A 14,744-nucleotide genomic window follows, 5' to 3' on the forward strand; every position below is an offset into this window, starting at 1 on the left:
TGTCGTCTGATTAGAGTCCCTATTTCTCCCCTTGTTTTCCGCTTCTGTCCTTGTCGGATCCTTGTATGATGTTCACTGTGCTGTGTCATTGTCTCGCCCTGTCGTGTCTTGTCTCCTTCAGATGCTGCCTGTGAGCAGGTGTCTGAGTCTGCTACGGTCGGTGCCTTCCCGAGGCAACCTGCAGTCAATGGTCGAGTCTCCAGTCTGTCCTCGTCACTACGAGTGGATTTAATTTTTTTCATGTTTTGTTTTCTGCTTTGATTGTCCAGGAGTATTGCTTTTATCCTTTACTGGAATAAAGACTCTGTTTTCGCCAAGTCGCTTTTGGGTCCTCATTCACCTGCATAACAATGGTGGCGAAGTAAATACAATATAGCAAGTAAAACACTGGAATGGTAGATTTGCAGAGGAAGAAAGTGCAAAGTAAATATAGAAATAATGGGGTGCAAAGGAGCAAAATAAATAAATAAATACAGTAGGGGGAGGGGTACTTGTTTGGGCTAAATTATAGATGGGCTATGTACAGGTGCAGTAATCTGTGAGCTGCTCTGACAGCTGGTGCTTAAAGCTAGTGAGGGACATAAGTGTTTCCAGTTTCAGAGATTTTTGTAGTTCGTTCCAGTCATTTGGCAGCAGAGAACTGTAAGGAGAGGCAGCCAAAGGAAGAATTGGTTTTGGGGGTGTGACCAGAGAGATATATCTGCTGGAGCTCGTGCTACGGGTGGGTGCTGCTATGGTGACTATCGAGCTGAGATAAGAGGGGACTTTACCTAGCAGGGTCTTGTAGATGACCTGGAGCCAGTGGGTTTGGCGACGAGTAGGAAGCGAGGGCCAGCCAACAAGAGTGTACAGGTCGCAGTGATGGGTAGTATATATAATAGGGGTTGCAACAATTTCGCCAGATTATTCTAGAAAGAAAGGGTCCAGATTGTCTAGTCCGGCTGATTTGTAGGGGTCCAGATTTTACAGCTCTTTCAGAACATCAGCTGACTGGATTTGGGAGAAGGAGAAATGGGGAGGCTTGGGCGAGTTGCTGTGGGGGGTGCAGTGCTATTGAACGGGGTAGGGGTAGCCAGGTGGAGGTGTATTTAGAGGTGTATTTAGAGGGCAAGTTGGTTAGGATGATATATATGAGGGTGCCCGTGTTTACGGCTTTGTGGTGGTACCTGAGAGGTTCATTGATAATTTGTGTGAGATTGAGGGCATCAATCTTAGATTGTAGGATGGCTGGGGTGTTAAGCATGTTCCAGATTAGGTCGCCTAGCAGCACGAGCTCTGAAGATAGATGGGGGGCAACCAGTTCACAAATGGTGTCCAGAGCACAGCTGGGGGCAGAGGATGGTCTATAGCAGGCAGCAACGGTGAGAGACTTGTTTTTAGAGAGGTGTATTTTTAAAAGTAGAAGTTAAATTGTTTGGGTACAGACCTGGATAGTAGGACAGAACTCTGCAGGCTATCTTTGCAGTAGATTGCAACACCACCCCCTTTGGCCGTTCTATCTTGTCTGAAAATGTTGTAGTTTGGGATGGAGATTTCAGAATTTTTGGTGGTCTTCCTAAGCCAGGATTCAGACACGGCTAGAACATCCGGGTTGGCAGAGTGTGCTAAAGCAGTGAATAAAACAAACTTAGGGAGGAGGCTTCTAATGTTAACCTGCATGAAACCAAGGCTATTACGGTTACAGAAGTCATCAAAAGAGAGCGCCTGGGGAATAGAGGAACAGAGGAGGAGTAGGATAAGGGTACGGCTAAAAGCTATGAGAATTGGTCGTCTAGAACGTCTGAAATGTCTGGAATGTCTGGAACAGAGAGTAAAAAGGAGGTTTCTGGGGCGATAAAATAGCTTCAAGGTATAATGTACAGACAAAGGTATGGTAGGATGTGAATACAGTGGAGGTAAACCTAGGTATTGAGTGATGATCATAGAGATATTGTCTCTAGAAACATTATTGAAACCAGGTGATGTCATCGCATGTGTGGGTGGTGGAACGGAAAGGTTGGATAATGTATAATGAGCAGGGCTAGAGGCTCTACAGTGAAATAAGCCAATAAACACTAACCAGAACAGCAATGGACAAGGCATATTGACATTAAGGAGAGGCATGCTTAGTCGAGTGATCATAAGGGTCCAGTGAGTAGTGAGGTTGGTTGGGGTAACGGCGATTCAGACAGCTAGCCGGGCCATCGATAGCAAGCTAGCATAGGATGGAGGTCTGTTATTAGCCACCTCATGTGTTTCCGTCGGTAGATTAGACTACACCCAAACAAGGGCACTGCGTTCATCCACCTCTGGCCTGCTCGCCTCCCTACCACTGAGGAAGTACAGTTCCCGCTCAGCCCAGTCAAAACTGTTCGCTGCTCTGGCCCCCCAATGGTGGAACAAACTCCCTCACGACGCCAGGACAGAGGAGTCAATCACCACCTTCCGGAGACACCTGAAACCCCACCTCTTTAAGGAATACCTAGGATAGGATAAAGTAATCCTTCTCACCCCCCCCCTTAAAAGATTTAGATGCACTATTGTAAAGTGGCTGTTCCACTGGATGTCATAAGGTGAATGCACCAATTTGTAAGTCGCTCTGGATAAGAGCGTCTGCTAAATGACTTAAATGTAATGTAAATGTAATTAGTGGGGTTCCATGTGGTAGAGGGAATCAATCCAATTGGCAAAATAGATATAGTTATAGTGACCCAAGAAAAATTGTTCAATAGACCTATTCAGATAGCAGCCAATAAGACAGCTAACGATTAGCGGGCCACAGATGGGCGTTCAGGTAACGTCGCGACGGAGGGGCCAGTTGGATAACTCCCTTGGGCAGATAACGTTGGTAGTCCAGTCGTGAAGGCCCGGTGGGGCTCAGCATCGGCAGTAAAACGGGTCCGGATAGGTGATTGTAGCCCAGGAGTGGCTGATGGAACTCTTCAGCTGGCTAGCTCCGGAATAATTGATGTTTACTCCGGAATCGACGTAGGCCAATAGTCACACGGATAGCAGCTAGCTAGCTGCGAGATCCAGGTGTAAATGGTCATAAACCCTTAAGCCAGGTTCAGCAATTTACCTGTCTAATATCAGCTCGCTTCCGCTGAGGGGGAAGGGTGGCCATATTTGAGGTGTGTCCATATAAACAAGCACACAAGTGATAATTTCATGCAGCGCTAAAGGGAAGTTTTAAGAACCACCAAAAGCTGGTCTTAACTGTAACGCAGTTGATAATGACATGGATTTTGAGAGCGGAAGCGCAGCCTATCCTGCTGTGTGCCCATGACAGTTGTGCCTTTTGGAATGGTTTCCCCCCATTTCATTTGATTTGATTTTAAAAAACAAGCCTAGCCTACCTTCCCCTTAATCAAGGCTAGTTTAGCAGCTTTGCATAGTGCGTATTTTCATCCTGTCCATGCATTAGCCAAGTAGCCAATGAATAAAGAGTTTTTTATGGTCTACTGACAGTGGCTGGAAGTATTTTGGAGGTTTTTGCCCTCGTGCTTTTTCATGATTCACAATTCACATACCTGAATATTTCATTTTGCTTGTTCAAGTAGCTTACACATCCCCGTTTACAAAGAGCGCCCCTCGTCCGATTACCAAAGACGTGCTCCACCAAACTATTCAGTCCTTCTATAATGCATATCAACGGAAGATTCTTTTGAGAATGTGCCTCGCACATAGGCAACAATACAATTGACAGGCGCCATGTATTTTGTATAGGCGTGTGAATGTTATAGAGAGATTTACTCCTAGGTTTGTGCACAGTGCCATGGAACTAGAGATGGGATTTTTGATATCATGCTTCTGACCCCATCCGATTTAGAAATATTGCTTAGCCTCCCCTCTTCTGAATGAACCTCTAAAATTCTTAGCTATTTGATTTTGAATTTTAGGACCCCTTTAGGTATAAAAAAAGGTATTGAATTCGGCATTTACTACTATAGCCCATATAAATGCATGGAATTACAACACATTTGTAAATGCTAAATATAGACAGTCAAAACAAGTATCGTAAGGAATAAGGTTTTATCATATATCTAGGAGATATAAGAATGCTCAGGAAATATTTTTGTTTTTTTGGACACATATTTAACCCATTAATTTTGTTAGCCTGAAACTACCTCCATACTTCCATTTGTTTGTATGGGTTACCTTCAGATGACTCCCATTGCAGATGCGGAAGGCCGACATAAGCGGATGAGGCGGATTGAGACGCAGCCCATACAAAACACCTGATATCTCTAGCTTAAACTGACAGATTTTTATGGGGATTTTTTAAATTATGTTACTTAGATTGAAGCACGGATGTGTCAATAGACTTTTAAGGATTAACGAAGGCAGTTTTTTTGTCCAATGGCCAATGCATTCGCCAAATAGCAGCCTATCAATAAAGGGTTTGGCTCATGAGACTGCTTTGAAATAAATATTAATCACCAAAGCTTGATGAAAAGAGTTTGGGAGCAGCAAAACAGCGTGCTCCCTTTGTTATTTTGGATGTATGTAAAATCCTCCAGTCTACATAATATTATATGCCCACGGGGAGAAAGTATGGTGCCTGTAACTTTATTTAAACATTGCCTATTTAAAACAAGTTATTGTTTAGTTTCAATTACAATTGTATTCAAATTATTAATTTTCTTTTAAATTAATTTAATCTTGCTTATTGACAACTTCTGGCTAGTCCATGGCTCAGACATGGCAGACATAATGCAATTTAAAGTAGCCCTAGTCCCTATATCAGTGTGAAGGCTTTGTTTAACAATATATTTCTATATTGAAGCCATGCAATTAGGCTTCTTACAATGTGGACTGCAAACATGTTCCAAGATATTTAGCAAAGATAGGATATGCCTACATACATCTTGTTATTTTGTTTCTGTAGGCTATTTAACAAACTAGTCCATAATGGACTAACATTTGATTTGGAGTTGACCATATATTTAGCCATGCATGGAGCATGTTCTGATTGGCCAGTGAGGGGTCAAGCCTTCGACACACCTACAACTTGTTTACTCCTCAATACCCAGCCCTTTCGCGCCACTGCCAGCAACTGCACCCATAATTCCGTTTGTGAAAATAGCAAAAATATTTGTGACACATCCCCAACCTATAGCTCTTACAACCAGCACTAAGATTGACCATTTCATACGTTTTGTTCAAATAGATCCCTAATAATTGTACATATGACCATGGAAGGTAATAGCCTAAACTACCAAAATTCTAGTGAAGTATATCCTATAAAATATAGGCTATGAAAAACACTGACAGAAAGTAGCCTAATGGTATCACCGTTAAAGCTAGTCTGTGGTTGGTACATCCATTTTTGGACTTTTAAATTAATGATATATAGCCATTGATTATATAATAATATAAATGCCTCATTAGCTTAGTTCAACTGTCTTACCCCATTACAACCAAAAATATAAGATTGTTTTACTCCATTGTTTGTAAACAATGTACTCTAATTGTACACAAAAACTATATAGCTTAAAAAATAATGTGAGGTTTTGCCTGCCCTACAGATGTCTATATCGGTCCGCTAATACAGGACTAGCAAGGGCCCAGTACTTTTGTGGGAAACAAATTTTTTTTTTGAATTTGATTATTCAGATTTCTTTTGTAATTCAGATTTTTAAAGGGGGTGCTGCTCCACCCTCAGCACCCCTACTTTCTGCGGCTATTTGTATATTGGTTTAAAAGCATTGAGAAAGTCAATTTGTGAAGTTCCATTTTGAGACCTTTCTGAATTCTCCAGGCCTATTAGCCATCATTAGCTCTATTCTCAGAAGGTTCCGTGGAAGGAAAGGTGTCCTAGAAAGGCCAGAAAGATGTACAAAGACTCCAGGCACCTCAGCCATGGACTGTTCTTTCTGCAAGCGTGACCGGAGCATCAGGTCTTGGACTAACAGGATCCAAGACAGCTTCTATCCCCAAGAAAGAAGACCGCTAAACAGCTAATCAATGGCTGCCCAACCTCACCCACAAACTATCTGCACTGACCCTTTCTGCACTGACTGCATACTCATAGGTATCCACCCACCCATTCACACATACCACCACTGACACTCTTGCACACACACACTCAAACTCACATACTGACGTCCACACACACACACGCACACACACTCACATACTGACGTCCACACGCACACACACACACTCACATACTGACGTCCACACACACACACACACACACACACACACACACACACACACACACACACACCATCATGCAAACACTCACCATATCTGCTGCTACTATTTATTATTATTGTTATTATTATACTTTATCTTGCTGCTAACAGTCACTTTTTGTTTTACCCCTGCTTACATATACATAGCCTATTTACCTCACTACTCATTTACATTACATTTAAGTCATTTAGCAGACGCTCTTATCCAGAGCGACTTATCCCTGCACATTGAAACTATGGTACATGTTTTGTTTTTTAACTTTATATAATTTCTTCTTACCTTGATATTCAACAGATTGCTGGGAAAGAGAGCGCTATCAGATTTGACACCAATGCTCCTTATAGGACACATCATTGCACTGCACTCTATACTCCTCTGTAAACTGGCCATCTCTGTATACCTGTCGCAAGACCCACTGGTTGTTGCTTATTTATAAAAACCCTCTTAGGCCTCACTACCCCTATCTGAGATACCTACTGCACACCTCATCCTCCACAAACAACACCTGTTCTGCCAGTCAGGTCCCCAAAGCACACACATCCCTGGGTCACTCGTTTTTTCAGTTCACTGCAGCAACAAACACTCAAACTGGACCGTTTTATCGCAATCTCTTCAATCAAAGACTCAATCATGGACACTCTTACTGGCAGTTGTGGCTGCTTTGTGTGATGTATTGTTGTCTCTACCTTCTTGCCCTTTGTGCTGTTGTCTGTGCCCAACAATGTTTGTACCCTGTTTTGTGGTGCTACCATGTGCTGCTGCCATGTTGTGTTGCTACCATGCTGTGTTGTCATGTGTTGCTGCCATGCTATGTTGTCATCTTAGGTCTCTCTTTATGTAGTGTTGTGTTGTCTTTCTTGTTGTGATGTGTGTTTTGTCCTATATTTTTTATTTGTACTCCCAGCCCGCCGTCCCCGTAGGAGGCCTTTTGCCTTCTGGTAGGCCGTCATTGTAAATAAGAATTTGTTCTTAACTGACTGGCCTAGTTAAATAAAAAAAATAAAAAATAAAAAAAACAACAGAGGAGAAGGCCTGGGTGTTATAGATGTGACCTACTCCTCCTAATTTATGCAATTTGTGGCTTTAGAGTAGGGAGAGCATTGGTTAGTGGAACACCTGGCAAAGTGGGACACTTAAGCTTTGTAATTGATATGTTTAAATGTGTACTATAACATAACGCCTGTGTGTTAGTGAGGAAGTATGTGATGATTAAAAAATGGGTACGGCGTCATCGTTGTGGGCGTGGCATCCTGTGTAATGACACGTGTCTCGAGGCATAATGGTAAGTAAATTGACATAGGGTTCTGAGGTAAATAATGTTAAGGTTATAAAACACTAAGAAAGGATTTTCAGTGTCTCATTACGACTATGTTGTAATGGGATGTAATTGTAAATCCAAATGACTGTAAATGGTTTTCTTATTACTCTCACGTTTTAGAATAGTGATATTGTGACAGTGGGCCAGTATGCCAATCGCCTACTGTCAAAATGGGACACCCCTCTAGGCCATTTTAATGCAGAAAAAATATTTCCGGGGATTATGAATTACATGTCTTCTTAACAGAAATCTATTTTCTAAATAGGATCAAATGTTCAATTTCATTTTCCTCAAATTTGCAAAACAGCTAGCTTGCTAAAAAAATACATTAAACATCCTAGCAAGCTATATTCATAACTATAAAGGAATATGATGACTAAAAACGTTTATTTTGCTGTATTTGACTATGGTAACAATAAAACAGTCGTTGAAATGTTTGATAGGTAAGATCTTTCTGGTTTCGTTCTACAAAATGTCCATTAGAGTGTGATGTTGAGCTGATAGGCCTAAATGAAGTTCATTTTATTTTATGAATAGGCTATACAATTACATATAGGCTACATCATATAATTATAATCAAGTATGATGATGATAATAATAATGATAAATTATCCTTCTTAATGTTCCACAAAAATAAATAAATAATGTTTTAATACATTTAATTTGTATGAAGAACGTTTTGAAATTACTCATATACTCTTTAATTTATTATTCTTTACGAGAAAGATTTGTGTCTCACTTTGCCAATCAAGGTGTCGCAATTTACCAGTATTGACTTAAAACATTTGGGCTCAGGACGGTTTATGTTTGAAGAGTCCTCTGTGTTTAATATTATAATTTTTATGTATAGTGTAGTAGAGTTCTTAAGTTATTTAGAATTGTATCATTTTGGGGGTTAAGACAATGAGATGCTTCTGCGTAAGGTGTTCCAGAAAACGACTTTTCAGAAAGTGTCCCACTTTACCAATACTCACCCTATATACACCCCGCCTTTACCCAATTGAATCTGGTTGAAAAGGGATTGGATGGAGAACCATGGCGCTGTAGCTGCACGTTTGTTTATTCTATTGTTATTGGGGACTGGGAGGCTGTGTATTCATGTCCTCAGCAAATACTGTACAGCTGTATGTAAATAAGACAGCACGAACTGCACATGGCTGAGGAACGGGCGATACGGGCCAATCGCTGGCGTTCCTGCATCCTTCCCGGTAGCAACAAGATTACACATTCCGAATTCCTCCTGCCCAGGCTGCGCACTGAACAAAGGGAGGGTAGTCCTATAGGGTGACGTGTCTCTCTTGTAGGCTACTGTAGGCCAGGCAATGGATTTTCTTCGAAAAACGTTTCCATGCAATTGCTAAGATTATTATGTCGAATCATCAGTGATGTGCGTGAGCATGATGCTAGGTGGCATTTATTGGGACGACTCATGTAGGTAGCTCTGCAATGTGGTCACTAGCTGGCGCAGCCACAAAGGCATACAATCGGATTTTTTTAACCTAACCTTAACCACACTGCTAACCCTAATGCCTAAACCTAACCTTAAATTAAGACTAAAAAGTACATTTTTGTTTTCATGAATTTTGACGGAATAGCCTATTTTGACTTGCAGCTGGCCCATCAAGTGGAAATCGCTCAGATCTGCCCTCAGGGCAAGATTCATGACAATAAACGTCAACCTGCTATTACAGGTCTAGTCGGTAGCCTAATATGGAGCAAGTTCTGACCACTATTAACATTCCAGCGGTGGTTAGCCATTATCTTCATGACTTCTGTTTCTCAAAAGGTGCTGCTCTCAGCTCTTTGTGACTCATGTCTGAGACGTTTAATTCCCTGGTTGTGATTGTGTTCTTATTAGCCTGAATGTTCAAACAAGTTTCTATATTATTCTTATAACCTTTACCTACTGGGGCTGAATTCACGTGTCCAATGTAGCTCAAGATATGGCTCATAAACACAACCTGAGGGGCCATGCAACACATTGCTCTTTTTGATTAGGCTACATGTTCAAAACAACATTGTGGAACATTGTCTAGTTGTATCAGAAGTATTTCATTTAAATTAACGGAATTAGTTTGAACAGGTTGACGAGTCTATAGGCTATATTGTGCGTGACCATGGCGCCTTTTTAAAACGTGTTATTCATCATATGCCTCAGTGGAGATAGGTATTCCGTTAGTTTAAAAGCGCCACATTTGTGATTCCGTTTAATTATGCCGCTGCTGAATTGTGCGTCTGAGCCGCCAGTAATGGGGTAAGTCAGGCAGGTCACGTCAAAGAATAGGACCGAAATCAATTCTCCAGCTTTATGCAAATGGAGTGTCACAGAGGTCAGGGCGGGCGCGTGGCTTGTGCCTCCAAAGGCACACGCTTCAAACTTCCAATTCCAACAAAGGCGGAAAGTAAAAGAATTGGGAATGTCCCCCTTCGACCCCCAACACATATACAAATACACGCCCCTCGCCCTTCCATACCGCAATCCTTCTCGCGCTCGAACTTTTTGTTGTTGTCTCCTATCCCCAAAGGACGAAAAAAAATCCAATAACAATCAACGCTCCCCGGAGACAACAGACCGGTTGGGCGACACCGCACAACGGCTGGGGGATGTGTGTGTTCGTGCGTGCGTGCGTGCGTGCGTTTGTGGGTGTGCGCCTTGAGCATATTCCAAATGAGTTTGCTGCGGAGTACAAGACAATGTCTGTTTCTGCATGGGACATGCTTATTTTTCATAACGATATTATGTGATGTCTATTTTAAATCAGTGGTGACAAGTTATAGGCGAAAGAAAAGAAGACCTATAAGAAAGCAGGTAAAAATGTATTATTTTGCCTGAGTTGACAGGCCTAATATCTATCAAAATAGGAAATGGGGATGTTGCAATAACACATCCTATTGACTTTTATTTCAGGAACTTATAGAATTGCGACAATATGCATACACAAAATGTTGGTGTTGAGCCCAAAAGAGGCTACAAAACATGAATCAATGCAACTGACTTCTTAGATTTATGTGCATTGTTTAAGAGCCAACCTTACCTCTCTCCTTAGTTTACAGGAAGATGTTTGGTCTGTGACTGTTACTGTTGATTGATTTCAACCGTTTTGTTGGCCTTTACAATATAACCCTGATGCAGATAGCCCTGCTGCTATTCCCAATGTATCACTAATAATATTTAGTTTCAAAAGGGTGGGGGTTGGGTGGGTCTGTATATGTGATGTGCTTTTGCGCCAGATTGTGGGCATGTGATGGAAATGGTTAATTTCGCTGACAGTGACACGACAGACTGTTTCTATTGTTGAGTCGAGACGTTTGATAGTGGGGGTATTGGTTCTGGGCAGTTTGCCACAACGATGAAGCAGAGTTGATGACGACTATTCAAATAATTAGGATACCCTTCACACCAGGGACTGAACAAACCATATGGAGTTATTTTGTGTGGAGTTATTTTGCTTTTTCTTCTCATAATGTTGAATCACACATTTTTTAAATGAAATTAACATGTTCAAATAGTTGAATGCCCCTGGACGCCTAAGTGTAGGCTAAGGTGCATTTGGGCAGAGCATTGAACACTGATCTGCTTAGATTCACTGGTGCTGTGCCTCGTCTGCTCTGCTTCTTTGCCTCCAAACTGACACAAACCTGACTCCCCGCAGGCACTTTTCCCCTCCTTTTGATTCGTGCGTTTCGATGAATGGACGGACGGCTGTGGCACGTGTGTGTTGAATAGAGTCTCAGAGGACATGGAAAGATAAAGGCTGGATAAGGGTGGTATGGCTCTGTGTAATCTACATAATGGCTAGGAACCGTCAAGGACGGGGCAAGTGGTCGGGGTGGGAGTGGGGCGGGGGAAGACAGGGGCCTAGGCAATGGGGGAGGCTGACATCTGCCGCTGTGCTCCTCAGAGACTCCCGGTGGATCATGTTGCCGGGCCTTTCTATTGACGGCTGGACTGCTGCCATCTGCGTCCTAACTGACGCACAATGACAGCTTGGGGGCTTTATAAAGACAGAGACAAACGAAAGAGGGCCAGTGTGGACAAGTACTGCAGAGAGAACAGGACGCATTACAATTACGCACGCCTCTTTACAATCCCTGGCCTCGACTTTAACAGTGAAGACGTATTGAGGTTGAAGATAACGCGTCGTGTGTGCTTTCTGACAGTCACCATGCCAAAGGGTTTCCTTATAAAACGTTCTAAAAAGGCTGGTCCTGTTTCATACAGGATGCGCGAGGAGGACTTGGCGCTGGTCGCCAACTGTTCACCGCTAGTCGAGAATGCCCCGGCTCATGCACAGCCCTCGGTGTGCCACAACTTTATCAGAGTTCCGAGCCGGGTTATTTTCGGTGGAATGTCAGAGTCTCACTGCGCGCCCTCGCTGAGCCCGACCCGACCTGACAGTGAGGGATATCAGCACCCACCAGAGGACTCCGCTCATCAAATGCTCAGCTCTCTTTCTCCTGCTCCAGCAGATACCTTTCCAGAGGCAAATTTGGGAAGCTTTGCCATTGATGGCTCCCCAGTGTCGCCGTCTCTTCCGGAGATGACCACCAGACAGGACACCATGTGCGGGAATGCTAAATATGCAGCAGTGAAGCGGCCAGCCTTCTCCAACGCCAGATCTCCCCATACTAATTCTAAAAAGCGCAAGTCCTCAAGCTCCCCAAACCAACAGAAGAAGTCCAGCGTCCGATATGAGGTAACCACATCTCCCGTCCTAGGGTTGCGCATTACGGAGGAGGCAGAGGATGAGGTGAAGCAGCGCTCCAACACCAGTAGTCCGCTCGGAGAGTTTATCTGTCAGCTTTGCAAGGAGCGGTACTCGGACCCTCTAACTTTGGCCTTCCACAAGTGCTCTCGCATCGTCCGAGTCGAATATCGCTGCGACGAGTGTGACAAAGTGTTTAGTTGTCCCGCTAACCTGGCCTCCCACCGACGTTGGCACAAGCCAAAGGGTTTCCAAGTGGAGAGAGTCTCGTCACAGAGAGAGGAGAGCCGACCCCATACACCAACAGCCAGATATACGCTCCCATCCTCCACGCCACCCTCAGACTCGGGCTCGGATGAAGAAATGATGTTCAGCTGTCCTCAGTGCTCAAAGAAATTCAGAAAACAAGCATACCTGAGGAAACACCTGGCCTTGCACAACAAGAAAGCAGCTAGTCATCCCCAGAATCAGACTCCTTCCTCTCCTTTGGCCATAGTCACAGACCAACAACACAGCTGTCCGCTCGAGTCCGGCCGGGAATCACCCCAGCCCTCCGCAAAATACGCAGGGACCGAGCGTATCACAAAGGTGACAGGAGAGGTGTTTCCGTGTCGATTTTGTGGGGATAATTTCTTCTCCTCCCCTGGCCTCACCAGACACATCAACAAGTATCACCCAACGGAGCGCAGACAGGTGATAGTTTTGTCCCAAACTATTTAATGACCTCAGGCTTTTGCTTCGGCATTAATGACTTCATTCCGTTTGGACAGAGTTATTGTAAACATTTGTTTCACCTCGCAAACGGACAAACCTCTTTGATGTGAAATCACACATGTTCCTCCTGAATAGTCTACTTTTGTGTAAATGTCTTCTCTTCTTTTAAATGTTTATTTTTATTTTTTTACAAATGTATATCTATAGCCGATTATTTATTTGATATTTATTGATTTGTTAATTTAATAATGTGTTTGTTTATTTATTTATCTGCCCAGATTTGTATTAATCATGTTGCTTTTGACTGGGTTGATGTGAGCCATGACGTAAAAAACAATTACGCATTGCCTCAAATGACCTCTGACCAAATGTGTATACTTTTCCTTGAAACACAATACTATCATGCCAACTTCTTCCTAAAATAATAAAGTATAAATCTACTCTGCAATTGTCTATTTATTATATAAAAGATCTTATTGTGTTTACTTTTTGTTAGGCTACATCCATTTCTGCAACATCTACTTTCCATACATGCCAACACCAAATATGCCCTTTATTTAGAGTTGATGGATCAGGTCTACTTGTGATATGATAGATAGACAATTGAATAACATGGCCAATGCCATGTCCCCATTTGATATAGAATGGGCCCAACCGACAAATCAATTTCCAACTTTAAGCATCGACCTTGACAGTGGTCATTAGGTTCAAGTTCAGGGGAAGCTGGGCAAGGTGCAATATGATAAAGGTTTGTCTTTAGTTCAGCCTGGTCTTATAGACTAGAAACAACATAGTAAACGTAATCCTGGACACTAAAATGTATATGATACTGTATCATACTAAATGGAGTGTCTCGTATTTACGAACAGAATAATACAAAATGCTCTGAGACCAGGTTGCAGCGTTCTACAGACAGAAGGTAAAATTGTTTTTTTTAAAGTCAGGAATAAGTATTTTGGCTATACTTACGAAAATACGCATGTTTTCATAAAACGTAGTGATTAGCCTATTATCCATTTGAAAATGTAGCCATATTACCATTCCAAATATGTTGGAAATCTGGCACATAAGTAGGTCCTACTTTTTTAACGCTATTCCAAAATAAATGTAAATGGTTGGAATTAAAATGGCTCATTATAAAAAGCCAGGGAAGAGTCCTTCATCCATTTTGGCCACAAGAGATCCTCTCATATCAACTGAAAACTATTGTTGTAAGCTACACTGGTATCATCCCGCGCCCTTGTGGTACAACAAATAATTGCTGCCGCTTGCTTTACGCCCCCAGAAAAGGGAATTCCCCCTCCCTGTGTAGCCTGGATACCAGTCTTTTTAGCTAACATTCCACTCCTATCATTTGCCAAAGGCAAAGACTACTCCTTGAGCATAGTGGAGTAGAATTGAATGCATGGAATAGAATGAATGGTCAAAGAAGTGTTGAGAATAAATCAATCCTGATGAAGCACTGATGTTTTCCAGTGGCTTTCTGTACCATTACCTCCATGCTGAAGGTTTCATTTCTTTCCAGAGACAATCGGGTAAATGCTTAGCTACTTGTTTGTATTCATGAATATTTGACAGATGCCTTAATTACAAGTGAAACTGGTAATGTAATGAAACTGGTAATTGTGAAGATAAAGTAGTAATGGCATGAAGTAATGTTCCCCTGGGGAAAATGAAGTTCCTCTAAGTCTAGCAATACAATATATAATTGTGCCGCCATCAGAAAGTGCTCAAGATTCCCCACTATGACCCTTTTGGTGGCCACGGCATCAGTAGCATTAGAGGTTGTTACAATAAGAGATTACTGGTTTGATCATGTTTTCACG

The 14,744-nt window shown here is 42.4% G+C and overlaps 1 protein-coding gene across 1 annotated transcript; it reads left to right on the forward strand.

The window, feature by feature from the left end:
• The first annotated feature begins 11,539 nt into the window (after positions 1-11,539).
• On the forward strand, positions 11,540-13,319 carry LOC123993828 (insulinoma-associated protein 1a-like). The gene has a single exon (XM_046296299.1). It carries the CDS (start codon positions 11,665-11,667, stop codon positions 12,922-12,924), a length of 1,260 nt encoding a protein of 419 aa, XP_046152255.1. The 5' UTR covers positions 11,540-11,664; the 3' UTR covers positions 12,925-13,319.
• Positions 13,320-14,744: the final 1,425 nt, after the last annotated feature.

The sequence above is a fragment of the Oncorhynchus gorbuscha genome, linkage group LG02 (assembly GCF_021184085.1).
Source record: "Oncorhynchus gorbuscha isolate QuinsamMale2020 ecotype Even-year linkage group LG02, OgorEven_v1.0, whole genome shotgun sequence".
Taxonomy (NCBI): Eukaryota; Metazoa; Chordata; class Actinopteri; order Salmoniformes; family Salmonidae; genus Oncorhynchus; species Oncorhynchus gorbuscha.

Excerpts from the sequence above, each read along its gene's own strand:
- LOC123993828 (XM_046296299.1), top strand. The coding sequence starts at position 11,665 with ATGCCAAAGGGTTTCCTTATAAAACGTTCTAAAAAGGCTGGTCCTGTT.